Source organism: Dryobates pubescens, chromosome 1 (assembly GCF_014839835.1).
Source record: "Dryobates pubescens isolate bDryPub1 chromosome 1, bDryPub1.pri, whole genome shotgun sequence".
NCBI classification, from domain to species: Eukaryota; Metazoa; Chordata; class Aves; order Piciformes; family Picidae; genus Dryobates; species Dryobates pubescens.
Genome location: NC_071612.1, coordinates 49,980,200 through 50,004,941, shown reverse-complemented (window position 1 = coordinate 50,004,941; position 24,742 = coordinate 49,980,200). Strand labels below are relative to the sequence as shown.

Sequence of the window (24,742 nt, the reverse complement as noted above, 5' to 3'; positions counted from 1 at the left end):
CTTAGTTACACAGCTACCCATTTAATTACTTTCTGCAACAGACAATACTTTCTCTAAAAAGACCACAGATCTTCCCTCCTTTTAACAACAAAGAAGAGGTACATCTGTGTGGCCTTAATTTAAATTGCACACAAAAGCAAAGCCTTAGTTATCTCTAGGACATGTACAGCAGACCACAGGAATACTGGTCTAAACGGAGAAAGATTCATTTTGTGTACATATGGAGCAAATCCAGTCCTGCATCTGTCCCCTGATGCTAAAAGCATGTTCAATACTTGTGTTGCAAGAGTTTACATTTCCTTGTGAACAGGTGAACTCCCACATTCTGCACTAAAGCAAATGTCAGCATGTTTGTGTGATGCCAACCTCTGTATCGGACAGATTAATTTGTCCATTTTCACAGGAGTAAAACCAGAAATCTCAGATCTTGAATCATCTCGGTATCAACTTCTTGCTTATTTAAAAGTTAACAACGCTGAAGGGCATGCACTTTGTTTGTTCTTCACATTTTTTTTTTTTTAAATTAAGATTATCTTGCATAAAATAAGCTTATGAAGAAATCCCACCATGCTTCTGCACTGTATACCATAATGTTACTTTAGAAGTCAGAAAGTAATAGCTTAAGGCTTTGACTAAGAAAAACAACTTTCACTCTTCCATCAGTTGTTTCTGAGAAGCAAGACCAAAATATTTGAAACAGGCAATTAGAATATTGTAGCCTGTTTTTTCCTCTAATCAAAGAAGGCTCCTATGCTCACAACCGATATGTATACAGGTTCATCTTGTCCAATTGTTGTGGATACCCCTCCCCAGAAGTCTTCAAAGCTACATTGGATCAGGCCTTGAGCAACCTGGTCTAGTGGAAGGTGCCCCTGCCTATGGCAGGGTGGGTGGAACTAAGTGATCTTTAAGGTCCCTTCCAACTCAACCCATTCTATGATTATCTGCTTATTTACTAATCAGTTTCAACCAAGTTTGATGAAAGGATATATACTTCCATCCTCCAAAACCAGCAGACACAACAACAGACACCTTCTCCTTCCACTCCAAGGCAACAATACAAACTAATGTTAACTTCAAGGCAACAAGAAAATACTGACAATGCAAATGTGAGAGATAGATTTGTGAAAAGGCTGCACCCAAATTTGCATGGTATTAGATTGAATCTTCTACTTTTGACAGTTCTGTAACAAAAATTACTAGACAGCAAACCCTCAACATGCTTACAAAAAGCCCCTTATTTTCCAGCTGCACCACATCACAAATTTCTGTTGGCCTACTCCATGTCAAATTCTCAAAAAAAATTAAAATAAATATTATTGATACCAGAAGAGCCCTTTTAGCTCCTTATCACCACTCCCAACACTCTCCTACTTCACGTCTCAAAAGTCAGTTGTTTTCCTTACACTAATCTGATAAAAACCCAAATTGGCATGCTTGATAGCTTACATATGGTTCAGTGAGCTATGTGAGAGATATGAGTATTGAATATATACCTACTGCTGAAAGTGTTACCTCTGACAATAAAACTACATAATCCCCAGGTAAGGTTCAGGCATGAACAAGTGTGTTACAGTCACTACTTCTGGATAACTACTGTTGCTTCATTCAGACAGCTTTAAAAAAAGCCTTCAAAATTAAGCTTTGCTAAACACCAACTGAAATGTCACTTGCCTTAGCCCTGTTTACAAAAAAAATTTTCTTGTTCTGCTTATATAAGAAAGCACTTACATCTTCAATTCCTTTTAAAGAACTACTTAATAAATAGAATAAAATATCTGTGCTTCAGGAATACATGTTGCCAAGTAACTTATTAAAAAAAAAAGTTACAAATTAAATCAATAACATCATAGCAGGGTTTTAGGGCTTTTCCCACCCATTCCAGTGCCAATGTACTGCAAAATGACAAAACAGACATCTGATAACATTACAGGCTAGAATGGAAAAGAAGTGAAGAGACTGACAGCTAACTGAAATATTTCACTTTGAAAACCAATGCATTAGACCAGGTCCTACATACTCTTTTAAATTAGCTGAGTTTAAAATGGTTATTTTGACCAATGTTTTCTTATTGACCACAAAAATAAACCCCTACATATCCTTTCTCCCCTTTTGAATCAATGTGACCCTTCCTACTACTCATCTCTGCTCTTGTAATTCCTGGACCCTTCTGTAACCTAATTGAATTCTCAGCAGCAGCAGACATCTGTCCGAGCACAAGAAAGCAGATCAGAAAGGAAACTGGAAAAAGGAAGAAAGACGACAATAGAACCTCCACCTCTTGGTGGCAGCATGAATTACACTAACTCACTACATCCATGGAGCTATACAGCTTTAGGAAAAGGCACAAAAATTATGTTCCTTATACATTCCAAGTAAGTATTGAGGCTAGTTCAAATAACTGAGTTTTGATCCCAAGTCAGTTTTCTGCCTGATTAGTGAGCTGACCTGACTCCCTAACGGGAGCCAGTTCCAAAAGGCTTGGACAGCCAAGGCCAGTACAAGGCAAAAAAGGACAAGAGCTTGATGCCAAAAAGCAAAGGAAGAAGAGGCAACATGATCTTTCCCTTCAGCATCAGCAGTCTGTTTGAACAGCTCAGCTTATCTAGCCTCACCTTCAGAGCAGATCTTTCATGCATGTGGAAGACACTAGAAGTAATAAACATCATCCTCAAGGGAAAAAAGAATAAAAAATGTTGAGCTATGTTCATACAGCAAGAAAACCAGGTCTACTAGAGACTAAAGCTCTGGATTTTTTTTTTTTTTTTTTTAATAACAAAAGCCACAAATTTGGAACAGCTTATATATCCTGGAAATTTTTCTTCCCAGATTCCATATTAAGCTTGATTTGATTTAAGTGGGTTTTGTTTCGTTTCCCCCCCCCCCGCCCTTAAATTGCCATATGGACTACTTTGGACTTGTTCAACATTTCTTCCAATACAAATGTGAGACATGGAGGCAAGGAGATCTCTTACTTAGGAGAAAGCAGACACATTTGCTTCTGGGCGAAGGCATAGAAAGTTTGCCCTATTCTGCCCTGAATCAGTATTTTCCATTAATACAGACCTCCAAATCCTGATCTTTATAGTGAAAGCTTTTGGTTCACCTTTATAATAATTGACATGCATGCAGTAACTGAAGAGTGACCTATTAACTTATATTCCAAAACTGCTTCAGATGACCTTAAAACATTTTTGAAAGTGACTAAACACTCTCTACTTCAGTGCAACATCTATAGGAAAGAGAAATAAAAAGGCTGAAACATCTATATTTTCCTGCTTCTTAGAATACCAATTGTGAACATACTATCTTAAACACTATTTAACCTGAGCTGAAAAGAAAGGCAATTACCCTTCGTGCCTCAGTTTGCATATACATAAAGCTTACACATCACTGTCAAGAACATAAATGCAGTTTCAAATAGGGAAGACTTGCTGGAGCATCAGTCACCACCACTAGCAAGATTAATCTTCTAATGGGACTTTTCCAATTATTCACAGAATAGCCTTTCAGATACACGATTATAAATTCAGTATCAGCTAAAAAATATTTATTTTCTGTCCAAAATCATATATATCAAAGAAGTTACATGCATACCTGTTTTGCAGCAGTCTAGTCACTTTGCTCATACAGCTGACACTTTGGTCTTCCAAAGATCTTATTATCTTTCCATCCAATTTAGTATAAGAGAGATTATTTCCAAGTGGTGCATCGTTGCTGTTTCTCGGTCTTTCTGTTTGTCCCCCTGTGCCATTTGTAGCTTTTGGTGTACCCCCACACATTTTCTTTTGCTACAAATCCTCTTGTAAAGGACCCTCAAAGAAACCAAATACCTGCTGAAGAGTTACAGCCTCAAGCTGACTTCTTTACAACAAATCAACCATTAAGACGATAATGTACCATCAGCTTTCTTCCCTAAACAGGAGCACAATCTGCTGAATTTCCTGTTAGAGGGAAAAAAGGCAAAGAGATCTTCATGTGTTCTGTAAGCCATTAATGCAAAAAGACAGCTGTAGCTAATGTACTGCTATAATTCTTCCAGACGGAGTAGACACTACTTTCAAGTTTGAGGCCATCGTAGATTTGCTCTTGCTGCTGTTAGAGATTTTCCTACCAAGCCTGGTACAAAGCTGTAGCAGATACAACAGCTAATATTGACTTTAACTATGTTTGTTTCCTGGTATGTGATTAGGTAGCTGGCAATTATGTAGTCACAAGACTGAACCATATGGCCTCTTAAAAAAAAAAAAAAAAAAAAAGGCAAGCATAGTTGCTTTTGCAGTGACTCGCCCTTAGTTGCAAGGTTGTTCTAACACTGGCTACAACACCCTCTTAATGGCACTCATGTGAGCAAGTGTCATCTGACAACCCCTAGCAACCGCATACAGCTTAGGAGCAGGTAAGAATCTGTCATCATTGCCATATGGTTATCGGTTTAAAAAAAAATAAAAAATTACCAGCACCAAGAAATACATTAGAAATTCTGCTCTGTAATGCTTTTATTTTAAAGGACAAATCGTATTTCAACTTGGCCAAAACTCTGAAACGGTTATTTTGAAAAGCTTTTATGAAAAAAAAAAAAAGGTAGAATAAGAACCAAAACCCAAAAGTTGATAGGTCTATGCCTACTAAACCAGTTTAATGGCAGTACTGATGGCAAGAATAAATAATGTCTCTGACCAAGAATATTTAAGATTTTAAACAGTAAAAAGTGATCTGATATTTTGTTCAGGTAATTCTACTGCAGAACAATCCCCCATCTCTGCTTTTAAGAAGTTATCCATATACGTCTGCTCATAATTCATATATTACATAGCTCTCTCTCCCACAATTCTAGACAGTTTACAGAGTGATAGCCACAGCACTGTCTCCCTTCCAGACTAAAAAGGGAAAACAGTTTTTCTAATGGTTACCTAGAAATACAGCAGTAGAGAAAACAAAGTAAGATTTCAAAATCTAGTGCTACGTGCTACCCGCTTAATAGCGCAGCACTCAGTGGTTTTGTAATCTTAGTAAACTCCAGCTTCTAAACACTGGACAGAAGTCAAGTAGAAAACTAAAACAAGGCTAAAGTGAACAACTTGCTCAGTTGCAGAGTACTCCCCCCTAGTCACCTTTGAAGTGCAAATGAAATAAGCAACTGATGGCCAGGTTCCTACACTTAGACTAAGATCAGCAACTGGTACTTCCATCCTATCTTTTCTCAAAACAAAACCCGATACAAATTCTGAAACATTCAGTGAAATAACCGCAATATTGGATTTACATGAGAGACTACATCTAGGAACTCCTGTAAGCTCACTAAATAGACGTGCTTCACAACACTACATCATCTACGTAGGATACTCTAAATCCCAAGATACCTGGGAAATTACCACCAAAAATCCACAGAAGAGTTTCTGAACAAGCAAACAAAAAAAATACAGCCCCACACAGGAAAAGCACCCTGAGTCGTAGATAAAGAAAATGGAAGAAAGTGCCCTGCTCTCCAGATATAATCCTCTTGAGAGTTTAATCACTCATTTTTCCAGGCTATGTGACAGCATGTCATCTGCTGTTTGTAGGTCATTTCCTGTCCTTCATCTCCACCATGAGGCAATTGCCTAAATGATTTCAATTCAAGGTAAGAAAATTTGGTGTGGGGAGAAAGAAGAAATATGATGGGAGTTACCCAATTAAGAATAATTTTCTGTATAAGTTACAGCTGTCCAGCTAAAACTTATGCACTGTTTTCAAATCAAATGGAATAATTGCAGAGACCCCTGTAAGGTTCTATTTTCCAAACAGCTTCTGTAAGCAGGATAGGGAAGAGAAAGAAAACAAAGTTTGAATCATCAATGCTGTTTCGGTGAGCATTTGTTTTTGCAAAACATACACTTAGCAAAATTGATACACAAAAAAAATGCCTACAACCCAGCCATTCAGGATGACTGCCAAAATACATCTTCAAAGGTGAAGTGGAATTTATTTTGCATTGCTTAATGATGAACTTCCCTCTTAGTCTGTCAAAGCTTATGTAGAGGTAGGTTCCCTTCTTTCCTCTCAGTTTGAAGTATTTACCCTGCATCATTCCTCCTCTTTAAAAACTTGGATGTGGAAGAGTTGTGCTGAAGCCATACCACATTCTTTTCCCACTATTATTTAAAGTTGTCCTAATATGGTAAACCACTATTAACCTCAGATGAACCACCTTGTTCAAGCATGATACATAGTTACTAGTTTCACACAAGTTCAGCGGGATACATTGCAGATTACTCATGTAACAAGCAACAGAACATGCAATTTGATGCATTTCTGTTTAGATTTCCCTGTAGAAAGTTCTCAATATCTGATCATTGTACAGAAAGGTTGCTTTTTTTTTTTAAAAAAAAAAAGATAATTCCATATGCTACTGTAAGAAAACCAGAAACAACATTAGATGTATTTGTTCACTGTAAAGTTAGAATTCCACAGGCTCCTTGCTTAAGGAAGGAGAAGAAACTGGATTTTTGGAAAGTTGGAAGTAATTTTCCTCATCTTCGTTGACAGAAAGCAATACCATCACATGCATACGCAAAAATGACCACAAAACCCACACACACCTGATATAAGGCTAACAAACAAATCTACACAAGAGACCATAACTTGCACATGTCTTTCAACAAACATTAAGAACAGCCTATTAAATCAGCGTTTCACAACTCAGCCAACTTCTTTTTGGCTTATCTACAAGTCAGAAGTTTGGGAGCCACATTTCATACAGTTTGAGTGATAAAGTTCAAAAATCTCCTAAAGCCTAACAAACCCCCCAAAACCGATAAACCCTCCTCCAACAAGCAACTAGCCAAACAATGCTCTCAGATGCTAGCCCCAGAAATGGAATCCCTTAATAGCAAGGAGAGCTCAAGACTTGTAATTGCATTAAATAGTACATATAGGTACTTGTATCTTACCACTGAGAAAAGTGATTATTTTTGTTAAAATAGTATTTTAAACAAAGATAAAGAATACAACAAGGTTAGCACTTCAGATCCATCACCTTAGTCTTATCCTCAGTACAGAAAATTTTGCTTAGTCTTAATCAACTTTCCCACTGCCAACCCTCAACTTCCAGCAGCTAGAAGAGTTCAGCTGATCTAAATTAAGTCAATTATTTTGAAGTGTCTTAGTACATCTTTAATATTTCAAGGAAGTGAAAGTTTACTACTTGTTAATTTAAAGCTCTTTAGGGGGTTTGGGTATTTGTTTTTTAAATACAGTGTTTGTTTTCTTTTTTTGTTGTTTTCTTTTTTCCTTCCATTTCCCCCCATTTATGTTTTTAGAGGCACCTCGAGTAACCAACTTCCAGCTTTCACTGGAGCCAAACAGGTTGAGCCAAACAGCAGCAGCTGGAAGGGAGCAAACGGTGCTTGGTCCACTGTCCCTGTTATGCACCAGGGTGCGGGCCACCCGGCTGGCAGGGCCATTCCACCTCCTCCAGCACACAGCATCACCGGCTCAGCTAATGCATCATTCCCATGTCACTTGTTCCAGCAGCACCATGTGACTGGGCTGGCATCCAAGAACACAGCTACTAAACGCAGACACTGCCAAGGCACGTCTGAGAACTGCCTTTGCCAGAAAAGGAGATGAATAGAAATCTCTTATCCTCCCAGTTTTACTGCCTCTGCCTTTCCTCACCTTCTCTTCAGCAGAGGGGAAAACTACACACTGCACATCTGAAAGAGAATTTCGAGCAATAGCACAAGGCAGAACCTGGTATTTAGAACACTGTACCAGATCTTGTTGCATTTCTGCGCTGTATGAAACTACTGATGGATCTCAGCCCTTAATATCTCCTACCTAAATGAGCAGGCCAGCACAGACATCATCACCACACCTTAGGGGTGGTATCCTGAGGCATGGGCTTGGTTGCCTGCTCTTTCCTGTTCCTTCTTCTTCTGTAAAGCCCCATTTTAAAATTTATTTTATTTAGTAGTAAAGACTGTGTGCAGCTTTCAACCCTCTGTTCATAGACGTAGTTTTAGAATATGAAAATAAAAACCTATGACTAAGAAACAATGTTATTTAGTAGACATACAAATACATATTAATGTCAACTGATACAGAGATACAAACATTTGATGCTCAGTATCACACCCCACACCCCCCCACACCCCCCCCCTTGATTTTTCTGGTTAGCTGAAAAATACTCCTTTTGCTAAATACACACAATCATCTTCAAAGTAACTAAAACCACCTGCATATTAATAGAAAACTTATGTACAAATTTCCTCCACTCCTGCTACAAAAATGCTGTGCTCATAAAAAGGCTTTGTAGACTTCAGAGAATACAGCATTCTCTGAAATTTTACAGCCAAATAAGTTTGGGGTATCTTCTCTAAGGGTGCAGAACGCATTTTAAATCCTCTCCTTGCACTTGTCCTGAACACACACTCCCACCATGCAAGAGAATGCTTTCTAGCAGAGATAGAGGCAAATGCTACCCAGAGACCCAAGAGAAGCTGTTTCAGACGGCAACAGTTTCAACTAACCCCAAAGGGCATTCAGCAATACAGTTTCAGTTAAAAAAAAAAAAGGAAAAAAAAGGAAAAAAAAAGTTACCTTCCAAGTTCATAATCTATGGAATCAAATGTATCAGAAGTAAAGAGCTGAAGCAGCCCAGCTTGGTCGGTTTTGTTTTGGGGTTTTTTGATTGGTTGGTTTTACCAGCTAACATAATATTGGTGAACCTTATGTACATGGTTATGTTAACCTCTTGCTCTCACAAACAGTTTTTCTGAGTATTTAAAAAACAGATATTGTAGCTGAAAAGATAATTTGCAACCATCAGGAAGGGAATGAAGAAAAACTACATATGCTGAATATTCATGAAAATTTACTAATGTACCCAGCTGGCATGGATATGTGAAAGAACAAGAAGCCATGCTTCATTACCCAAAGCAGCTATAAGCATGAAAACCAAAGTCCATCGCCTCTGTCTACATGAATGCCAGGAAATCCTGACTTAGATTGAATGAAGTGATAACATGGATGGATATAACGTCAGCTCCGGCATTTTTCACTAGTTATAGCCAAAAATATGTTTTGCTTCTCTTGTTGTTGTTATGGCAATTTGTCTATTCCATCCAAAACACTTTCTTTAACCCTCTCTTGTAGACAGCATGGAAAGTAGCTTTCCAGAAATTAGTACTGAATCTTGAAGGCTTACATACATTTATTTTCAAATTTCACTGGAAAGAGAAGGAGAAGATATCTTAGGACCCCATACAGAAGACCAGAGTAAATGAGATCACTCATACCATAATACTTTTTCAATGAAAAAGACTACACACAAAGGCAAACAAATAAACCACAGTCATGCAGGTGAATGGCATTGGCAAACCTAACCTTCGTGCAAGACACTATGTAAGAGTTACATTCTGTTTACCACCAATTGCGTAGGACTTTGAATGTATAAATAGTCATTAAGTTATGAAATAGCCTCCTCCTTAAAGCAGACCAACCGCTCTAACTACTTACATAGGATCCTAAACATTTTCTCCAAAATGCTGGTATTATATTAGACTTAAAGGTTTATACATAATTACTATTGACCACACCCAAAAACATGCCAAGAACCAATCTGTCAATCCTAAAATATTTGGACAAAAAAATAAAATTCACATAAAAAGCACTTCTTATACTCTTGTTATGCAACAGACACACATTGAAGATTCAGCAAGAGAAAAATCTGAAATTTCAGTCAACAAGCTTGTGTAGCAATTCTCTATTTAGATAAATTAAAAGCCTTTCTCCTTCTGAGAAGGTAAGAATTGGTCAAGTTCCTTCAGTGCTCTCCAGTAAAACACTGGATAAGGAAGTCTTTTGCAATGGACCTGACTTCTCCCAAAATGAAGTCTACCACAGCAGACTCAGTAGGAGCCTTCTTAACAATTACAGATTCAGGACAATTTCATCAAAAAAACCCACCAAACAAAACTCACTTTCTTTTCTAGTTAGAACAGAGCCTAAGGATCCAACTCTAATGAAGTCCATACTCTAGCCAAATTTCAGTGCTTCAGTAATACAAAATGCCACAGGTTCAATCACATTTCTAGTCCTCATGCCAACACCACACTTCAATATAAATACAGTTATTTCTATAAGCAGCAAACAAAGTTTAACCCAGAGGTTCAAATTATCTTTGATATTCCACACAGGTGTTTTGCTTTAAAACACAGAAATCGGGCAGGTGTAGCATCAATGTGTACACAGACTCATTGACAGATCCATTTCAAAAACAGCATGCCCACTATAAAATACAACATTCTGTTCTCATTATTTTCTCTCCCTTGCATACCCACCCCTGGAGACATTATCCACTCCAGCTCTACACAGGCATTTTACAGTTACCAAGTGCCACCATAAAGCAGCAAACAGAAAAAGAGTTTTCAAATACAATTATTTTCCCAGTTCCATTTAAAAGCATTTTCAAGCATATTCCTATCTGTGAGACTGCACACAGGAGCTTCTGAATACAAGAAGTTCAGTACGTGAATTCTTCCTGAACTAAATGATACTCTGACCTAGTCCACAATGGATAAGTGACATATTCATTGAACCTCCCTCACACTGAAGTCATCCTGTGTTACTCATCCACTCTAGAACTTGGAATAGTACATGAAATTGTTTTAGGACTTAGTAAGCATGCTGAATATCCACAGCCAAATATCAAAAATATTTTTATAGTCAGAGAGGGTTAATTTTTCCAACTCTCCAACTTAAGAATTTAGAAACTCTAACAGTTGGCAAGGCAGAGCTTGGCACTCCTGAAGATGTTTCAACTGGCTGCTATGTAAAAGCAACCTTTCTTCAGGCCAGGAGCCAATATCAAGTAAGAGCTCAGATACACGTCACTACAGCTGTCTACCAAGTGAACTGAAGTAGCTACCAATTTCCAGCTATTTACTTCAGCCTTCTCAACAGAGATGAGGACTAGAACAAGAGCCCTCTATAACTATTTCTATCTGAAGTTTGATACAAACTACTGTAAGAGACAGTTATATCACTGACCTTTACACAAACGTGACTGAGGGAAGGCTCCAACACTATCCCTTCTATCAACAGTACTGTGGAAGTAACAAAATACCCAGGCAATTTCAGCAGAGTACAGGACAAAGAAATAGCATCTTGTACCACTGCAGCCCTTTCAGACATTGGATAATATCCAGATTCAGAAATCAGTGTAAAGACTCTGTACAGAAATCCAGAGCATTGAGTTCATTCAAACCACTGTTTGCCTTCATAAGTCAGTAAACCTAGTAACAATGAAAGCTAAGAGTTACTATTGTAAGACATTTCCTGACTTCATGGTAAAATATAAAGTACTAAAGTGTTCATATTTCTAATTTGAAAGCGCTGATAACAAATGCAGCTTGTTAACAGCTCTATTAGAGAAGCAAACAAACACTGTCAGATTATTTGCTTAATACAGTTGATTTCATTAGCATACGTGAAACTCCACTGAGCACCCTGGAGGAGAAAGGTTGAAGGTATTGCACTGAGGTGAGAACATGCTGCAGAGAAAGCTCCATGCTAATTCTACAATTACATCACACACAGCTCAAGTTTCACTTCAGCAGTCTATGGAAGGAAAATCATGAGTCAGTTTTAACAGCAGCAAGTGTGATGTAAAGCCCTCATGCCGATTTGTACAATTCTAAGAATCTCACCAATATCCAGGAAGCATGCTGACTGAAAGAGAGATTTTTGCTCATATAAAAGTACCCGTATTTGCCCTAATTATAGTGGATGAGGAACAGGCACTATGACTGAAACTCCTAAGCTCTCCATATCTCAAAAGAATGTTTTGCCCTGCAGTCTCAGCAGCAGCTGATCTTGTGATCTCAATCTTGCATAAAAACGTGATATTGCTACGGTATTTGAGTGACAAACACATACAAATAGGGCAAATGAAATGAGGCAAGAAAGGCAGAAAGCATTCTTAAGGCAAGGAGAATGCAGAACAGAAGAATCTGAACCTGAAAGTTAAGAAGTGGAGGAGACAGAGCACACAGAGAGATGATGACAGGCAAAGGTGAACACATCCATGCCTGTTAGTAAGATCAGCAGTAAACTGACACTATCGCAGGAAGTGCTTGCAAAGGTACAGATCGTCACATTTTTTGTCCTTGTGGAAGTACCTAATTCTTTTTCTTTCTTACTGTCTCTAGCAAGTCTGTTAACCACCATCCTACAGAATTGTATTCCTCATCTTTTTGCCTAACAAGTGTACCCATGGAAACCTTCACATAGCAAATGCTGATTAGGATAGCAGAAGAACATTTTTCTTACAGCACTTTGTCTAAGCAGCATACAAGGTGGCAACATGCTTTTAATCAAGGGTGTAGTTAGTAGAAACAACTGTTGAAAAATATAAAACACCACAGATAGCTCTAAAACTGAGTCTTCAGAAAAGATTTCTGAACATCACTAAGGTGCAAACTCATTTACAGATGAAAGCATATGATTGTTAGTGTCAGAAGGAATACTTAGAGAAACAGGTATTTCACCAAGGTTTGTTGCACAGTCAGTATTAATCCAAAGAATTATCTTTGCAAAAGAATTCCTCAGCAGCTTTAAAACAATAAATACATTGCTTTTATGAAAGTAATGATTCCATTTTATGGACTCTCTGACCCCAGCTATTCTGTCATGTGTACACTTTCTGCACTTCGAGTCTACTGTTACTCACTGTTCAGACCAAAGCTACAGCTGAAGGCCACTACCATGAACTGGAACACCTACATGCCACCGTGTCAAAGTGGGATGATGACTAATGATAACAATATTTTTGTTAAATTTCTCCCATCTTTCTTCCCTCTGAAATTTTAATACAGTTATTCTGCTAAGCTTACCTAAGAAAAGTTACAAAGTTTACATAAGTTTTAATGAAGTCAGCCTCTACTAGCAATAAAGCTCTGCATCAGCTTTCCAAGTTTCTCTACAAATTCAACTTCTATGAATGAATGCCCAAATTTCTCAGCCCCAAGCAGCTGTTTTCTCACTCACATCAATCCATTTATGCCAAGAGACAAGTATTCCCCTACAGTATGAGCATCACTGCTTTAGATTGTGGTGTATTCTGCTTTAAGTTGTGCTACCAACAAAGGAAGGTAGCTCCAAGACTTTGTTGATACTACTCCCAAAATCACTTTCTAGCAAGCATAGTAGGTGGCAGAGTAACAGCAGAAGTATCCTAAGAATAAGGACTCAAGCACTTACTATCCAATTATGCAGCAATTTAAGAGTCAGGTGTATACAAAAACACACTACTAGCTGGTTATACCACATGGATGTTGCTTGAAAATCAGAAATAAGATAACCCACTGGCAAAATCAATTTGATCAATCAGACAAGACTGCATCTTTTCATGGAATTAAACAACCAAAGGACATCATTCCCTTCCAGAATATCAGTAGCTTACACATTTCCAGTTTTTCAGACATCTGTGGCAAAAAAAAAAAAGGGGGTGGGGGGGGGGGGGTGGGGGGGGGAGGAAGAAAAAGAGGTGTCTTATTGCAACTTTAAGAGAGAACAAGAGCTACTCTCAGAGTAAACTTAGAGGAAACCGAAAAGGTTGTTCAGTGACAGAAGTGTGTAGGAGAGGGGAAATCTAAACAGAAAGGAGAATGGCCTTGGCTCCTGCAAAGCTCAAAAGCAGAGGACATAGGGTTGGTTTGTTTTCCTTCCAAACAGCCCCAGGCTAGAAGTGTGGTTTCCACTTGAAAGACCATATTTTCAATCACTTCCTCTGAGCTGTTTTCTTGGGTGATACTATAATAAATCTTTCTGCAGAACTTATTCTTTATCTCTCATTATTGACAAAAGGCTGATGCCAGAGCAGAGATACAATACTGCACTTCAAGGCTCACCTTCAGCTGTCCATGAAGAGATACATAGCTTAGACTTGTTTAACCTTTCCTACTCCCATACTCAAACTGTATCATCCTTGCTACAGTATAAAAAAGAGATTGTCTTTCAAAGGTTTTTGAAGGGTTTACAGACAGATGTTTAATGATGTTTCCATGAATAAAGACAGACACGGGTGCTCAGTAATATTACTACAAAAGCTGCAAGGAGTTCAGAGAAGCCCAATTAGACTACAAGAATTGACTGACTGCTCCGTTTTTAAAAAAGATATAACAAACTGATATGCAAGCAGACTCAAAGCTCACTACTGCTTGCTTTCCTTTTTAGAAGGTGGAACATTGCCAGATTGGTAATAAATGCTGTGAAATAATGCTTACCGAGTAGGATCTCACCAAGCATTTCAGTGCTATGACCAAAGGAATTACTAGGATCAGCTGCCAAACAAATGATCTCATGTACCTAAGCTAACAAAGTGTTACCACATAAACACTCTGCAGCTACAACACAACATCCACTCCATTGTAGACACCAGAAGAAGTAGCTGATACTTAAGGCTAAAGAAACAGCCCAATTTCAAGTTTCAGACACAGCTGAAACAGCACACCTTGTTTTTTAATTCACACGAAATGAAGTTATTCTGTGCTACAAGATTCCTGCTCTAAACATACAAATATCAAAGAAATTTCATCAGAAGTTGCAATGCAGAAGTTACACATTCAGCAGTCATGTCACAGTCTTTCCAAGAGTCCAAGGCTTTTATTTTTATTCTTGCATCCCTGGATATAGGGCACCAACCACCACCACAACGAAACACAACTATCAATGAATGCAATTAACAGGAAACCTTAACCTTCAGTTTAAGGATAAAGTCAGTTTTTCACATTGAGAAGTACAGACATGCACTGATGTGAAATACTAGAATCAGGTAAGGACAATTACAGAGGAACCACTATGAATTTCAGTACACTCAGGCTATCTGCAACCTATATCCATTTCCTTAAGGCCATCCCCCACTACCTTACTCAAATATGTACTTAGCACTTGAGACATGCTACTCTTGAGATACTGGGTGCTTATAAAATACCCACTCCCTAAAATTCAAAATTCATGAGGAATTAGGATGCCTTATTTTTGCAGTAATAGATACCATTCTGCTGAGCATGACCCTGGTAACATTCCAAAAAACCTGTACAAACTACTCTAGAGCAATCTTGTAAGGGAAGCAACATCTGATAAGGAAATAAGAAATACAGGAGAAATTTAACCATGTACATACAGATTTCTTATATACAAATTAATTAGCATCTCCTCAGAGCGCAACATAGAAGCTAAAGAGAAACTCAGTAACTCCAAATGTCTCCGTTGAAATATGTTTGTGTGCATATACACATATATATTTTTATATGCATGCATTATACACACATATTGATATTTTCAGTTAAGGGAAGGAAAAGGCCTTAGTAACAGAAACGAGAAGCTGAAAATCTGTGTACAAAACTGCTTGGAACAAATACTGCATCATGTCACTAAGACCTATTGGTTCTCCAGTTGGTTTGCAATTTATGGTGTTTTTTTTTTTTGGTTGGTTGTTTTTTTTTTTTTAATTAAGACATTCTACAATTCTAAATCTATCCCTCAATACTTCCATTATTTTGAAGCAGGTCAGTAGAAGTCCTACAATCCTAATAGCTCTTTACAGACATCTGCACCTTGTTTACCTTCTCCTCACCCAGCCAAGTCAGGGTTGCATTTATACGAACATGTAGCAGAGCCCAACACAACTAGTGAATTAATTGGTGCTAAGGACCTGACACCTACACTATATGTATGTGTTCTGGGGTTTTACTTTCGACCAGCTTTCGTCTGGTTCCAGGGACTATATGCTTATTAGCGGCTGAAGCACTTTTCTAATGTCATTCATTCCAACAGGAATCCAGTTTGTGCATCCAAGCCACTTGGCTATGTTGGTCAAAGTACTGTAAGTGGAGACAATTGAGAGGTTTTCTTTAAAAGAGCACTCCTGATCCAAATTAAGATGTTAATGTCTTGCACCCAGGAAACAATTTACTGTGGCTCCACATTCAGCTACAGGCACCATGTCTCTTTGAGGCTGTGCCAGCTCATCCCAGTAAGCAGCACGGACCTTGTAACTTGCTGTTTTCTTCAGAAACAAAGAAAGGAAGCAGCACTGATGTTTGGTCAAGATTTAGCTCCTGTCAAAGGAGAGGGAGGCAAAAGAACACACACACATGGTACTTGTTACAGGCAAACCTCAAGCCCAGCCAATGGGTCCATGCAACCAAACTTTTGGTGTTTCTGGGAAGACTAGAGAAATGGTCAATTTGAGAAGGTATTATGTACTTCTGTGTGTGTGTGATTTTGCTATTTTTCATGGGTGAGGAGGTTGTGTGAATACACTTTGGCTTTCAAGACTTTCATAATAATTCAAAGTCCAGGGATATAGATTGCTATTGGTCATACAGGGCCATTTAAGAGTTATATACAGCAAGACACTGAATATGGAAGGATTTCACTAACCAAAACACAAAGAGGGAAGAAGAGTACGTAAAATTCTTAAAAATACAGGCTTGCCATTAGAACAGAAAACGATCCTGCCACTTTGCCTCCAACAGTGGCCAGCAGCATATACTTAGCATAGAAACTACCAAAGGATTAAGTCTTCCCTTTTACTTAGGTCCAGTCACATCTGCCTATTCAAACAGAGATCAGTGCTTAACAGAAAGTCTATTAAAAACATCGTAGCAGAGCTTCTAAGAGCCAGTAAGTATGCTCCTGCAGGTCACCAATAGATTACTAGAAAAAGCACTGCAACATATTTAGAAGTCACAAGGGAAAAGATCAATGAAATATTAACAGGTGAAATAAAAAAACAAGTTCACCTGCAAAATGCTTCAAATACTTTATTAACCTTAGATTTAAAAAAATATAAAATACTCCAGATGGAGCAATCTTACTGATTTTAACAGGGTACAAACTGCAAGGAATCTGCCTTCATGGAGATCCTTGATGAGCCAACCTTTAAAACAGAACTAACAGAATTGGTCTCCGATACAAATTACTTGGTAAGATTTTAAGTACAAGACAAAGTAACAGTTAGATGGGAATGTCACTCAGTTTAAATGTGGAAAATAATTTTGTTTTGTTTCAAATTAAAAGTGTTATTAAATTCAATAAGGTGAATAAGTGCTACGAAAAATAACTAGCAAGTAAAGCGCACAGATGTCACAGCATCCTGAAATTCTCTTAAATGAATGCAGCAGTAGCACTTGCAAAGAAATTGCCTTATAATCCAAGTATCTTAACACCATTGATGTTACTTCATTTTTCAGCACGATCTTGCAACCTTGGCCACTCACGTGGCCATGCCCATACTGACTCCATGACTGTGATACTTAGCATTATGGCAGTGGATCTAGCGATTTTCCACCCCTCTTCTTCACCATTCTTAGTAGTTTCAGCAGGGAATGCCTAGAGTCCAATTCAGTGCTGCATACTATATGATCACAAGACTAGTCAACTCATGTTGAACACAAAAAAAGATAGAGAGGTTCCCGGATATGCACGCGATATTCACTACGCTCACCAGGGTCAGTTCGGTCTTCTGAACAAAACAGATGCTAAAAGTAACAAAGCTCCAAACCACCAGCCTGAGCAAACTGCTGCCCCCGGGGGTTTAAAAAAAGTTACAATCCAATATTTTAAGATTAAGTATTCAAGCCATGAAGTATCAACAGCTACTAAACCTCACCTTTAGTGTTTTGCAGTATCACAGGCAGAGAGGGCAGTGAAAGGTACCTCCTGCTCACCAGACAATGCACATGTATTTAGGTCACAACAATTAAGCCGTTTTTCTATTTTCCTCTGCTGATGAGACCTGAACGCGAATTATCGCAGCAGTCACATACAAATACAAGGAAAGGGAACCCCTGGTGCCTCTCCCTCGGGCCTGCCCAGAGGCTGGGCGGTGCGCGCCCCAGTGTTCCCGAGCGTGCCACTTCCAACTCAGATATAAAATGGCTGTAAGATCCAAAAAGATAGAGAGAGTACAGCCACCCCAGCGCGGCTGTGCCTCCTGGCGCCCACTCCCGCCCGGGGATGCCTCCTCCCCGAGGCCCTCTCCTCCCGGCCCCTGCGGAAAGTTCGCAGACAGGGAGCCCCAGGGGAGGCTGCGGCACACCTGCGCCGCAGACCTTCAGCAACGGAGAGGGATACACATCTCCCTTGCTGCCTAGACATCCTTCCGCGGCCGGAACAGATCGCGGGGCCCATGTGGAGCCAGCTCAGGAGAGCCCGACCCACCCTGCCCCCGCCGCTCACCTGAAGGCGGGCCCCTCCCCCGGAGCCCGGCCGTGAGGGGCCGCTGCGCTGCCACCTCTTTTGTTGAAGAGCTTCTGGAGCAGAGTGGGGGCCATGCTGCCGCCTTGCCCCTGCCACCGCCCCGCCCGGTGGCGGCCCTACCGCGCCTCTCGCAGTAGGTCAGCGGGCACCGAGCGGCGGCGGCCGCGGCAGCATCCCCGCCGCCACGGGGCTACCCAGCATTGCGCGGAGGCGCGGCGAGGGGAGCCCCGGCCAGCTCAGCCGCGTCGCTCCCGGCGGCAGCCCGTCACCTGACCGAGTGGCCGAGCCCACCCGGCAGCGCCGGCAGCGCCGACAGCTGCCTGCCCGCCTCCCGTCCTCCGGTCGGCCAGGGCAGGGCAGGGCAGGGCACAGCACGGCGAAGCTCCACGCGCCCACAGGAGCCGCGCGACGGGAACGGACACGGGGACGCGAAAGCGCCGCACCCCTCGAGCGTCCCCCATTGGCTGCACAACACCCCCTGCCCCGCCCCCACCACGTGGTAAGGAGCCAGAGGCGGGCTCATAGGGGAGCGCGTCCGACCCACACGGGGCGGTGGCGGTTGGAGAGCGCGCTGCCGCAGGCCCTCACGTGCGCGCGGCGGCCCGTATGAGCGGGTGTACGCGCACAGGTGTTACACGCGCACAGGTGTTACACGCGCACAGGTGTTACACGCGCACAGGTGTTACACGCGCACGTGTATCCGCAGTCATAATCACACGCGTATACATTGTGCATTTATAGCACCTCTCACATTTCTCTCCACACAGGGGCATGTGTGTCTTCCCTGGATACAACCACGTACTTGTGATTTATATCAACTCTTCTGCACACACAAAGCCACCACCTGTCAGACGGGCCGTCTCCCCATTTGGGATGCTAACGAAGCATGGTTGCTATGCCAGCAACCCCCTCCTTCACACCAACCAAGCCCCTGCTCCTTTGCATTTTGCTCCACACACAAATGCCAGTCACCAGTTCAGGAAGGTCTTAATTTTTGTTTTTTTTTTCCCCTCTCTCTCTTTCTTTTCTTTCTTTCTTTTCTTTCTTTCAGTCCTGGTCTCTGTAATCCATGAGCACAAAATATAAGCAGATGAAAGGAAAAAGCCGAACCATATCATCTGCCAAGCAAAGACCATTTACAGCAAGGGAACATGATCCCCCAACCACCTTCCTGGGGAGCCTATTCCAACACTGGATCACTCTTTCAGTAGAGAAAGTTCTCCTAATATCTAATCTGAACCTCCCCTCACACACTTTTGAGGCCATTTCTTCTTGTCCTATCACTATTAACTTGGGATAACAGACTAAGACCCACCTCACTACAACCTCTTTTCAGGTAGTTGTACAGAGCACTAAGGTCTCCTCTCAGTCTCTTCTTCTTCAGACTTGTTCTCCAGACCTTTTACCATCTTCATTGCCCCCACTCTTCTAGGAAATAAAAATGTGACATATGAAAATCAAATAGAATAGAATAGAATCGAGTAGAATAAACCAGGTTGGAACAGACCTTCAAGATCATCGTGTCCAACCTATCATCCAACACCACCTAATCAACTAAACCATGCAACCAAGCATCCTGTCGAGCCTCGTCCTGAACACCCCCAGCAACGGCGACCCCACCACCTCCTCGGGCAGCCCATTCCAATGGGCAATCACTCTTTCTGTGTAAAACTTCCTCCTAATCTCCAGCCCTAACCTCCCCTGGTGCAGCCTGAGACTGTGTCCTCTTGTTCTGGTACTGGTTGCCTGGGAGAAGAGACTAACCTCTGCCTGACTACAACCCCCCTTCAGGTAGTTGTAGAGAGCAATAAGGTCACCCCTGAGTCTCCTCTTCTCCAGGCTAAGCAACCCCAGCTCCCTCAGTCTCTCCTCATAGGGCTTGTGTTCCAAGCCCCTCACCAACTTTGTTGCCCTTCTCTGGACACGCTCCAGCAAGTCAACATCCTTCCTAAACTGAGGGGCCCAGAACTGGACACAGGACTCGAGGTGCGGCCTAACCAGTGCAGTGTACAGGGGCACAATGACCTCCCTGTTCCTGCTGGCCACACTGTTCCTGATGCAGGCCAGGACGCCATTGGCCCTCCTGGCTGCCTGAGCACACTGCAGGCTCATGTTCAGCCTACCATCGACCAGCACCCCCAGGTCCCTCTCCCCCTGGCTGCTTTCCAGCCACTCTGACGCCAGCCTGTAGCACTGCATGGGGTTGTTGTGGCCGATGTGCAGAACCCGGCACTTGGATGTGTTAAATCTCATGCCGTTGGACTCTGCCCATCTGTCCAGTCTGTCGAGGTCCCTCTGCAGAGCCTCTCCACCCTCCAGCAGATCAACTCCTGCCCCCAGCTTGGTGTCATCTGCAAATTTACTGATGATGGACTCAGTGCCCTTATCCAGATCATCAATAAAGATGTAATATTCTATGGGTCAGACTCTTTCTGTGTTGTAGAGAAAAACAATATAATTGATGAAACTTCAGTCAGAAAATGCTGTCAATACATAAAAAGGATCATTCAGATCCTGAAATAACTGACTGCTTCAGCAAGTGTTTCTGTGTTTCACAGAGCATAAATCACTCAAAAATTTTCTCTTGAGGATGTAAGAACTAGATTTTATAGCCAAGACAGGCCATGTTAAAAAGCTGGGTGTCCCAAGTCACTCCACTTAGTCTCCACTCCAGGATCACTTAATCCTGGATGAAACTTTGAGTTCCATTAGAGCAGCTTCCCTTCCACCATGCTCACTCCTGAATACCCAAGTCCAAACTGTTCCTAAACCACTGCTCAGAACGAGGCTTTGGGGGAATCACAAAAAGAAACTAGAGGCCCAAACAGGTAAGCTCTGAAAAGGTTTGCCAAAGCTCATTAATGTACTTGTAGTGCTCAGTGTGGTGAACATGCTGTGTAAGTTACATGAACATGGCTAAGTCTAGCTATGCTTTGCAATGCATCAACATTTTGCATTCTGTAAAACAATTTTTACTGTAATTGCCACTTCAAACATGCCAAGGAAAATGTGGTATCAGGGAACATCTATAATTATTCTCTCTCCACATTGTTATTGCTGTCCACAGAGAAATTAAAAACCTATTATAAAATGTATTCCACTTACAAGCAGGGATAGAAACTAACAGAAATGGAGAGCTTGGGATTGCAGCCCCTTGTGCACCGGCCAATTCATCCTTCATTGAACAGTGCAATACATAATCTGTGCTGTTGCTGCAGCAACTTTCCCGAGCCCCAGTACAGTGCCACAAAGATGCTGTCTTAATATAGATAAGCAGTTTCACCATCTTTTTCCACAGAGGATATAGTCAGTTGAAAACAAAAGACAGCTCAAAGGGAAATATTAAGATAATGGTTTCAAAATTGCTAGGAAATACTGATGTATGTAATGAAACATTTAATTTTCAACAATCTTTGGTGTTAAAAATAGGAAGGCCCGATAAGGGATGTCTTCTTTAAATCACAACAATATGGTGGGGATTGAACTGGGTGAATAGGTATTTACAATCCTTTGAAATCACAAATATTGGTTTTGTGTCTTGTACATACCCATGAAAGATTGTACTTCTAAGTCTCCTGACCACAGCCTAGTTGGAAATCCTCATGTCCCAGATTTTCAATCACAAAAATCCATTTTAGAACTTACTGTTTGCTAGTTGCACTCTTGTCCTTAAACACATGCTGATGTAGTTCAGTTTGGACTTCATTCTACCAATATTACATGCATACCAAAAAGACTTTCTACATAATAAGGAATAGCATCATCATAATCGATATTTTAATATCTTTTGGTGACAAATATGCTTAAACAACATTATAGATTTACATGTAATTGCAGTAATATACAGGACATACATTTGTATCAAAAGTGAGGGTAAGAATTTAACAACAAAGCCAACATCCCTCATAAACATTGTGGTAATAGCAGCTAGCTAACACTTTGGGCCTTTCCTTATGAGAAGTCACAGGCACGCTCTGCCATGCCTCCTCATGTCCTAAAGTCCTAAATGCTACTCTGGTTATTTGCCTCTAAAAAATGTTCAAGCAGAGCTAAAATACATAGCTAAAATTTCTGCTCATTTTTGCTTGGTTCTTAGCTAAACCATTTCCTTAGGGATCAGCGTATCTGAAAGTTGGTGACGCGTAAATGCACAACTTTTTGTTCAATTTCTGTCATATTATGTCAGCTCTGTATAGACAATTTTCTTTTTAAAACATCCTGGGAAAAGAACTTACGGTTCTTTCATTGTTTAACATTGAATTTTAATTCAGTGCAGTCAGTAACTGCTCAGTATGGGTTTAATCTGGGTGCTCTTTATTCAGCTTTTTGCAGGAAAAGACTTGGTGCAGATAGGGAACAATAAGCCTGATGATGAGAAAACATTTTCTCTTGTCTCATGTCTCTCTCATGAAGATGACATGCTTTGATGTGCCAGGTCACATGGGAATAGCACATGATGCACCCTGTGTGTCACACGGCACAGGCAAGACTAAGTGGCTGCACTATTTTGCAGCATGCAGTGAAAACATCCTCACCAAGCCTGTTAGCAAAAAACTGCATACTGTGAGCATCTTGATAGCTGTTTTGAAAAGCTGGTGAGGTAAATGTTTCGGCCAGATGGATCCCATCAGTAACACTACTGGACCATACTATTCTGAAGCCACTATTCAGTCCAGTAAAAAACCCACAAGCATACAATTACATGTATACAAACCAAAAAGGCTTTCATAATATCCTTAGATAAGGCAGTTCTGCATTGAGCCAAAGCACTCACCTTCTGGTGGAATAAACATGTTTAAACTTCTATTTTCTTCCAAGTGTCAAATACATATTTAAAAGTGAAAAAAAAAAAAAAAAAGCAGGAAAATGAAACAAAATTAGAAAAATTCCTGGTCTGAATGTGTACATATTTGCCCATCTTACACAAATAGCATCAATTATAAATAATCTTTATTGCACAGTTTCTTTGTGAATGATATTTAGCAGGCTAGAATGATTATTAAATGTATATGTACATTATGTACAAGTTTTACAATGATATATGCATTCCTATGCATTTCTCAAGGATGGCTTCTTTAGTCAGGGAAGGAGGAAGAGGGGAAAAAGAAGATTTTATAACTGACAGAACATAAAAGGTCCACATTCTTTCCTCTGACTGATGTTTGAGTTCATTTAGGCTGGATTGTCATACTCCAGCAAGTATGATGTACTTGGTGGAGGGAAGACTTGTACTTGAAGCTAATGGCTTCAAGCTTTTAGCACCTGCAACATATTTATCTAACGATGACAAACTAATCTTACTGGGTAGCCAAAGCTGTATGTGCAGAAAAATAAATATGTGAATTAAAACATTTAACAGACAATGTAGTAATAAGGCACTATAACTATACAGTTATATAAGGCACTATGCATTTTCAATGTACTGCTTTACAAGTATTTACTATGTAAACTACTGGAAGTATCTAAATATAAGGGATATTTTACTGATAGAGAATATTTTTAAACTACAAGATCACGAGGCATTAGAGGATCACAAAGGCAATTTTGGTGCTTGAAAACAGATTTTTAGAGAACTTATTTAAGAAGCATGACTTTGAAAGGGATTATCAATTTAGCATATAACTTAACATTAATTTGAACATAAAATCACTTAGTAAACTCTAGAGTAAGTCACATTACACTTTCTTACCGTTTCTTACCAGTGACTGTAAATTAATGTATATAGTAATTATGCTACTGCAGTGCCTGGAAGATATTGATTCAGCTCATATTATCTTCCAAAATCTCCTACTGACACTGAGAAAACTGCTTAATTGCTCTCTTGTTCAGATCACATCTCCCTCCGTATTAGCATGGGGATTGCCTCTTTTTTAGTAACTCTGAAGTACCCTGTACATAGGGACTTCCGAGAAACTACTGTAATACAGATTACTAATCTAGAATCTAGACTGTTCCAACTTGGCCAGGAAAAAGTCCTGTGGGGACTGTTTAAGTTGCTTCTGGAAGAATGAATCACTGCTGCTTCCTGAGAGGAAGCTGCCAACAGCTCTTGTGGGGGACACACCAACAAAACACACTTTACTCTGATGTCTACTAAAGAAATATCTTCTACACCATTATTTGCTTGGCTAGCAACTGCCTGAGATCATTTCTCCTACAGCAGTGCATCTCACCTATGCTAAGTATAATGATAAAAATATCTCAGCTAGCAACCATGGCCAAGACGCCTTTCAGATGACTCAAAGCTTTGGTGGTGGCTTTTGACATCGTGGAGCATGCAAAATCCCTGACACAGCTGCATGACCTGGCTCAAAGAGAGAAATGACTTAGCATGGTTTTACTGATTCTTCACTAAGTGTTCCCAGATGGTAGCAGATCACTTTTCCTTCTGCTAAGGCTTCCCAGATGCAATATGAAACAGCACTCGGTGCTGATCACTTCTATCCAACATCTGTACAAAGGCTGTGGGAATGATCATGATGCAGTCAGT

At 40.4% G+C, this 24,742-nt stretch overlaps 1 protein-coding gene across 4 annotated transcripts in view; it reads right to left on the bottom strand.

The window, feature by feature from the left end:
- FNIP2 (folliculin interacting protein 2) overlaps nt 1–18,507 on the bottom strand; it is a 45,352-nt gene extending 26,845 nt beyond the window's left edge. For 2 of the 4 annotated variants that reach the window (XM_009904572.2, XM_054165696.1), the window contains exon 1: nt 3,598–3,799. In XM_009904572.2, coding sequence (XP_009902874.2) covers nt 3,598–3,782 — 185 coding nt within the window. In that variant the 5' untranslated portion in view covers nt 3,783–3,799. Of the gene's footprint in view, nt 1–3,597; nt 3,800–18,231 lie in introns of those variants that run through there. The other 2 variants (XM_054165707.1, XM_054165724.1) reach the window with 2 other exon arrangements.
- Between the last annotated feature and the right edge of the window lie 6,235 nt (nt 18,508–24,742).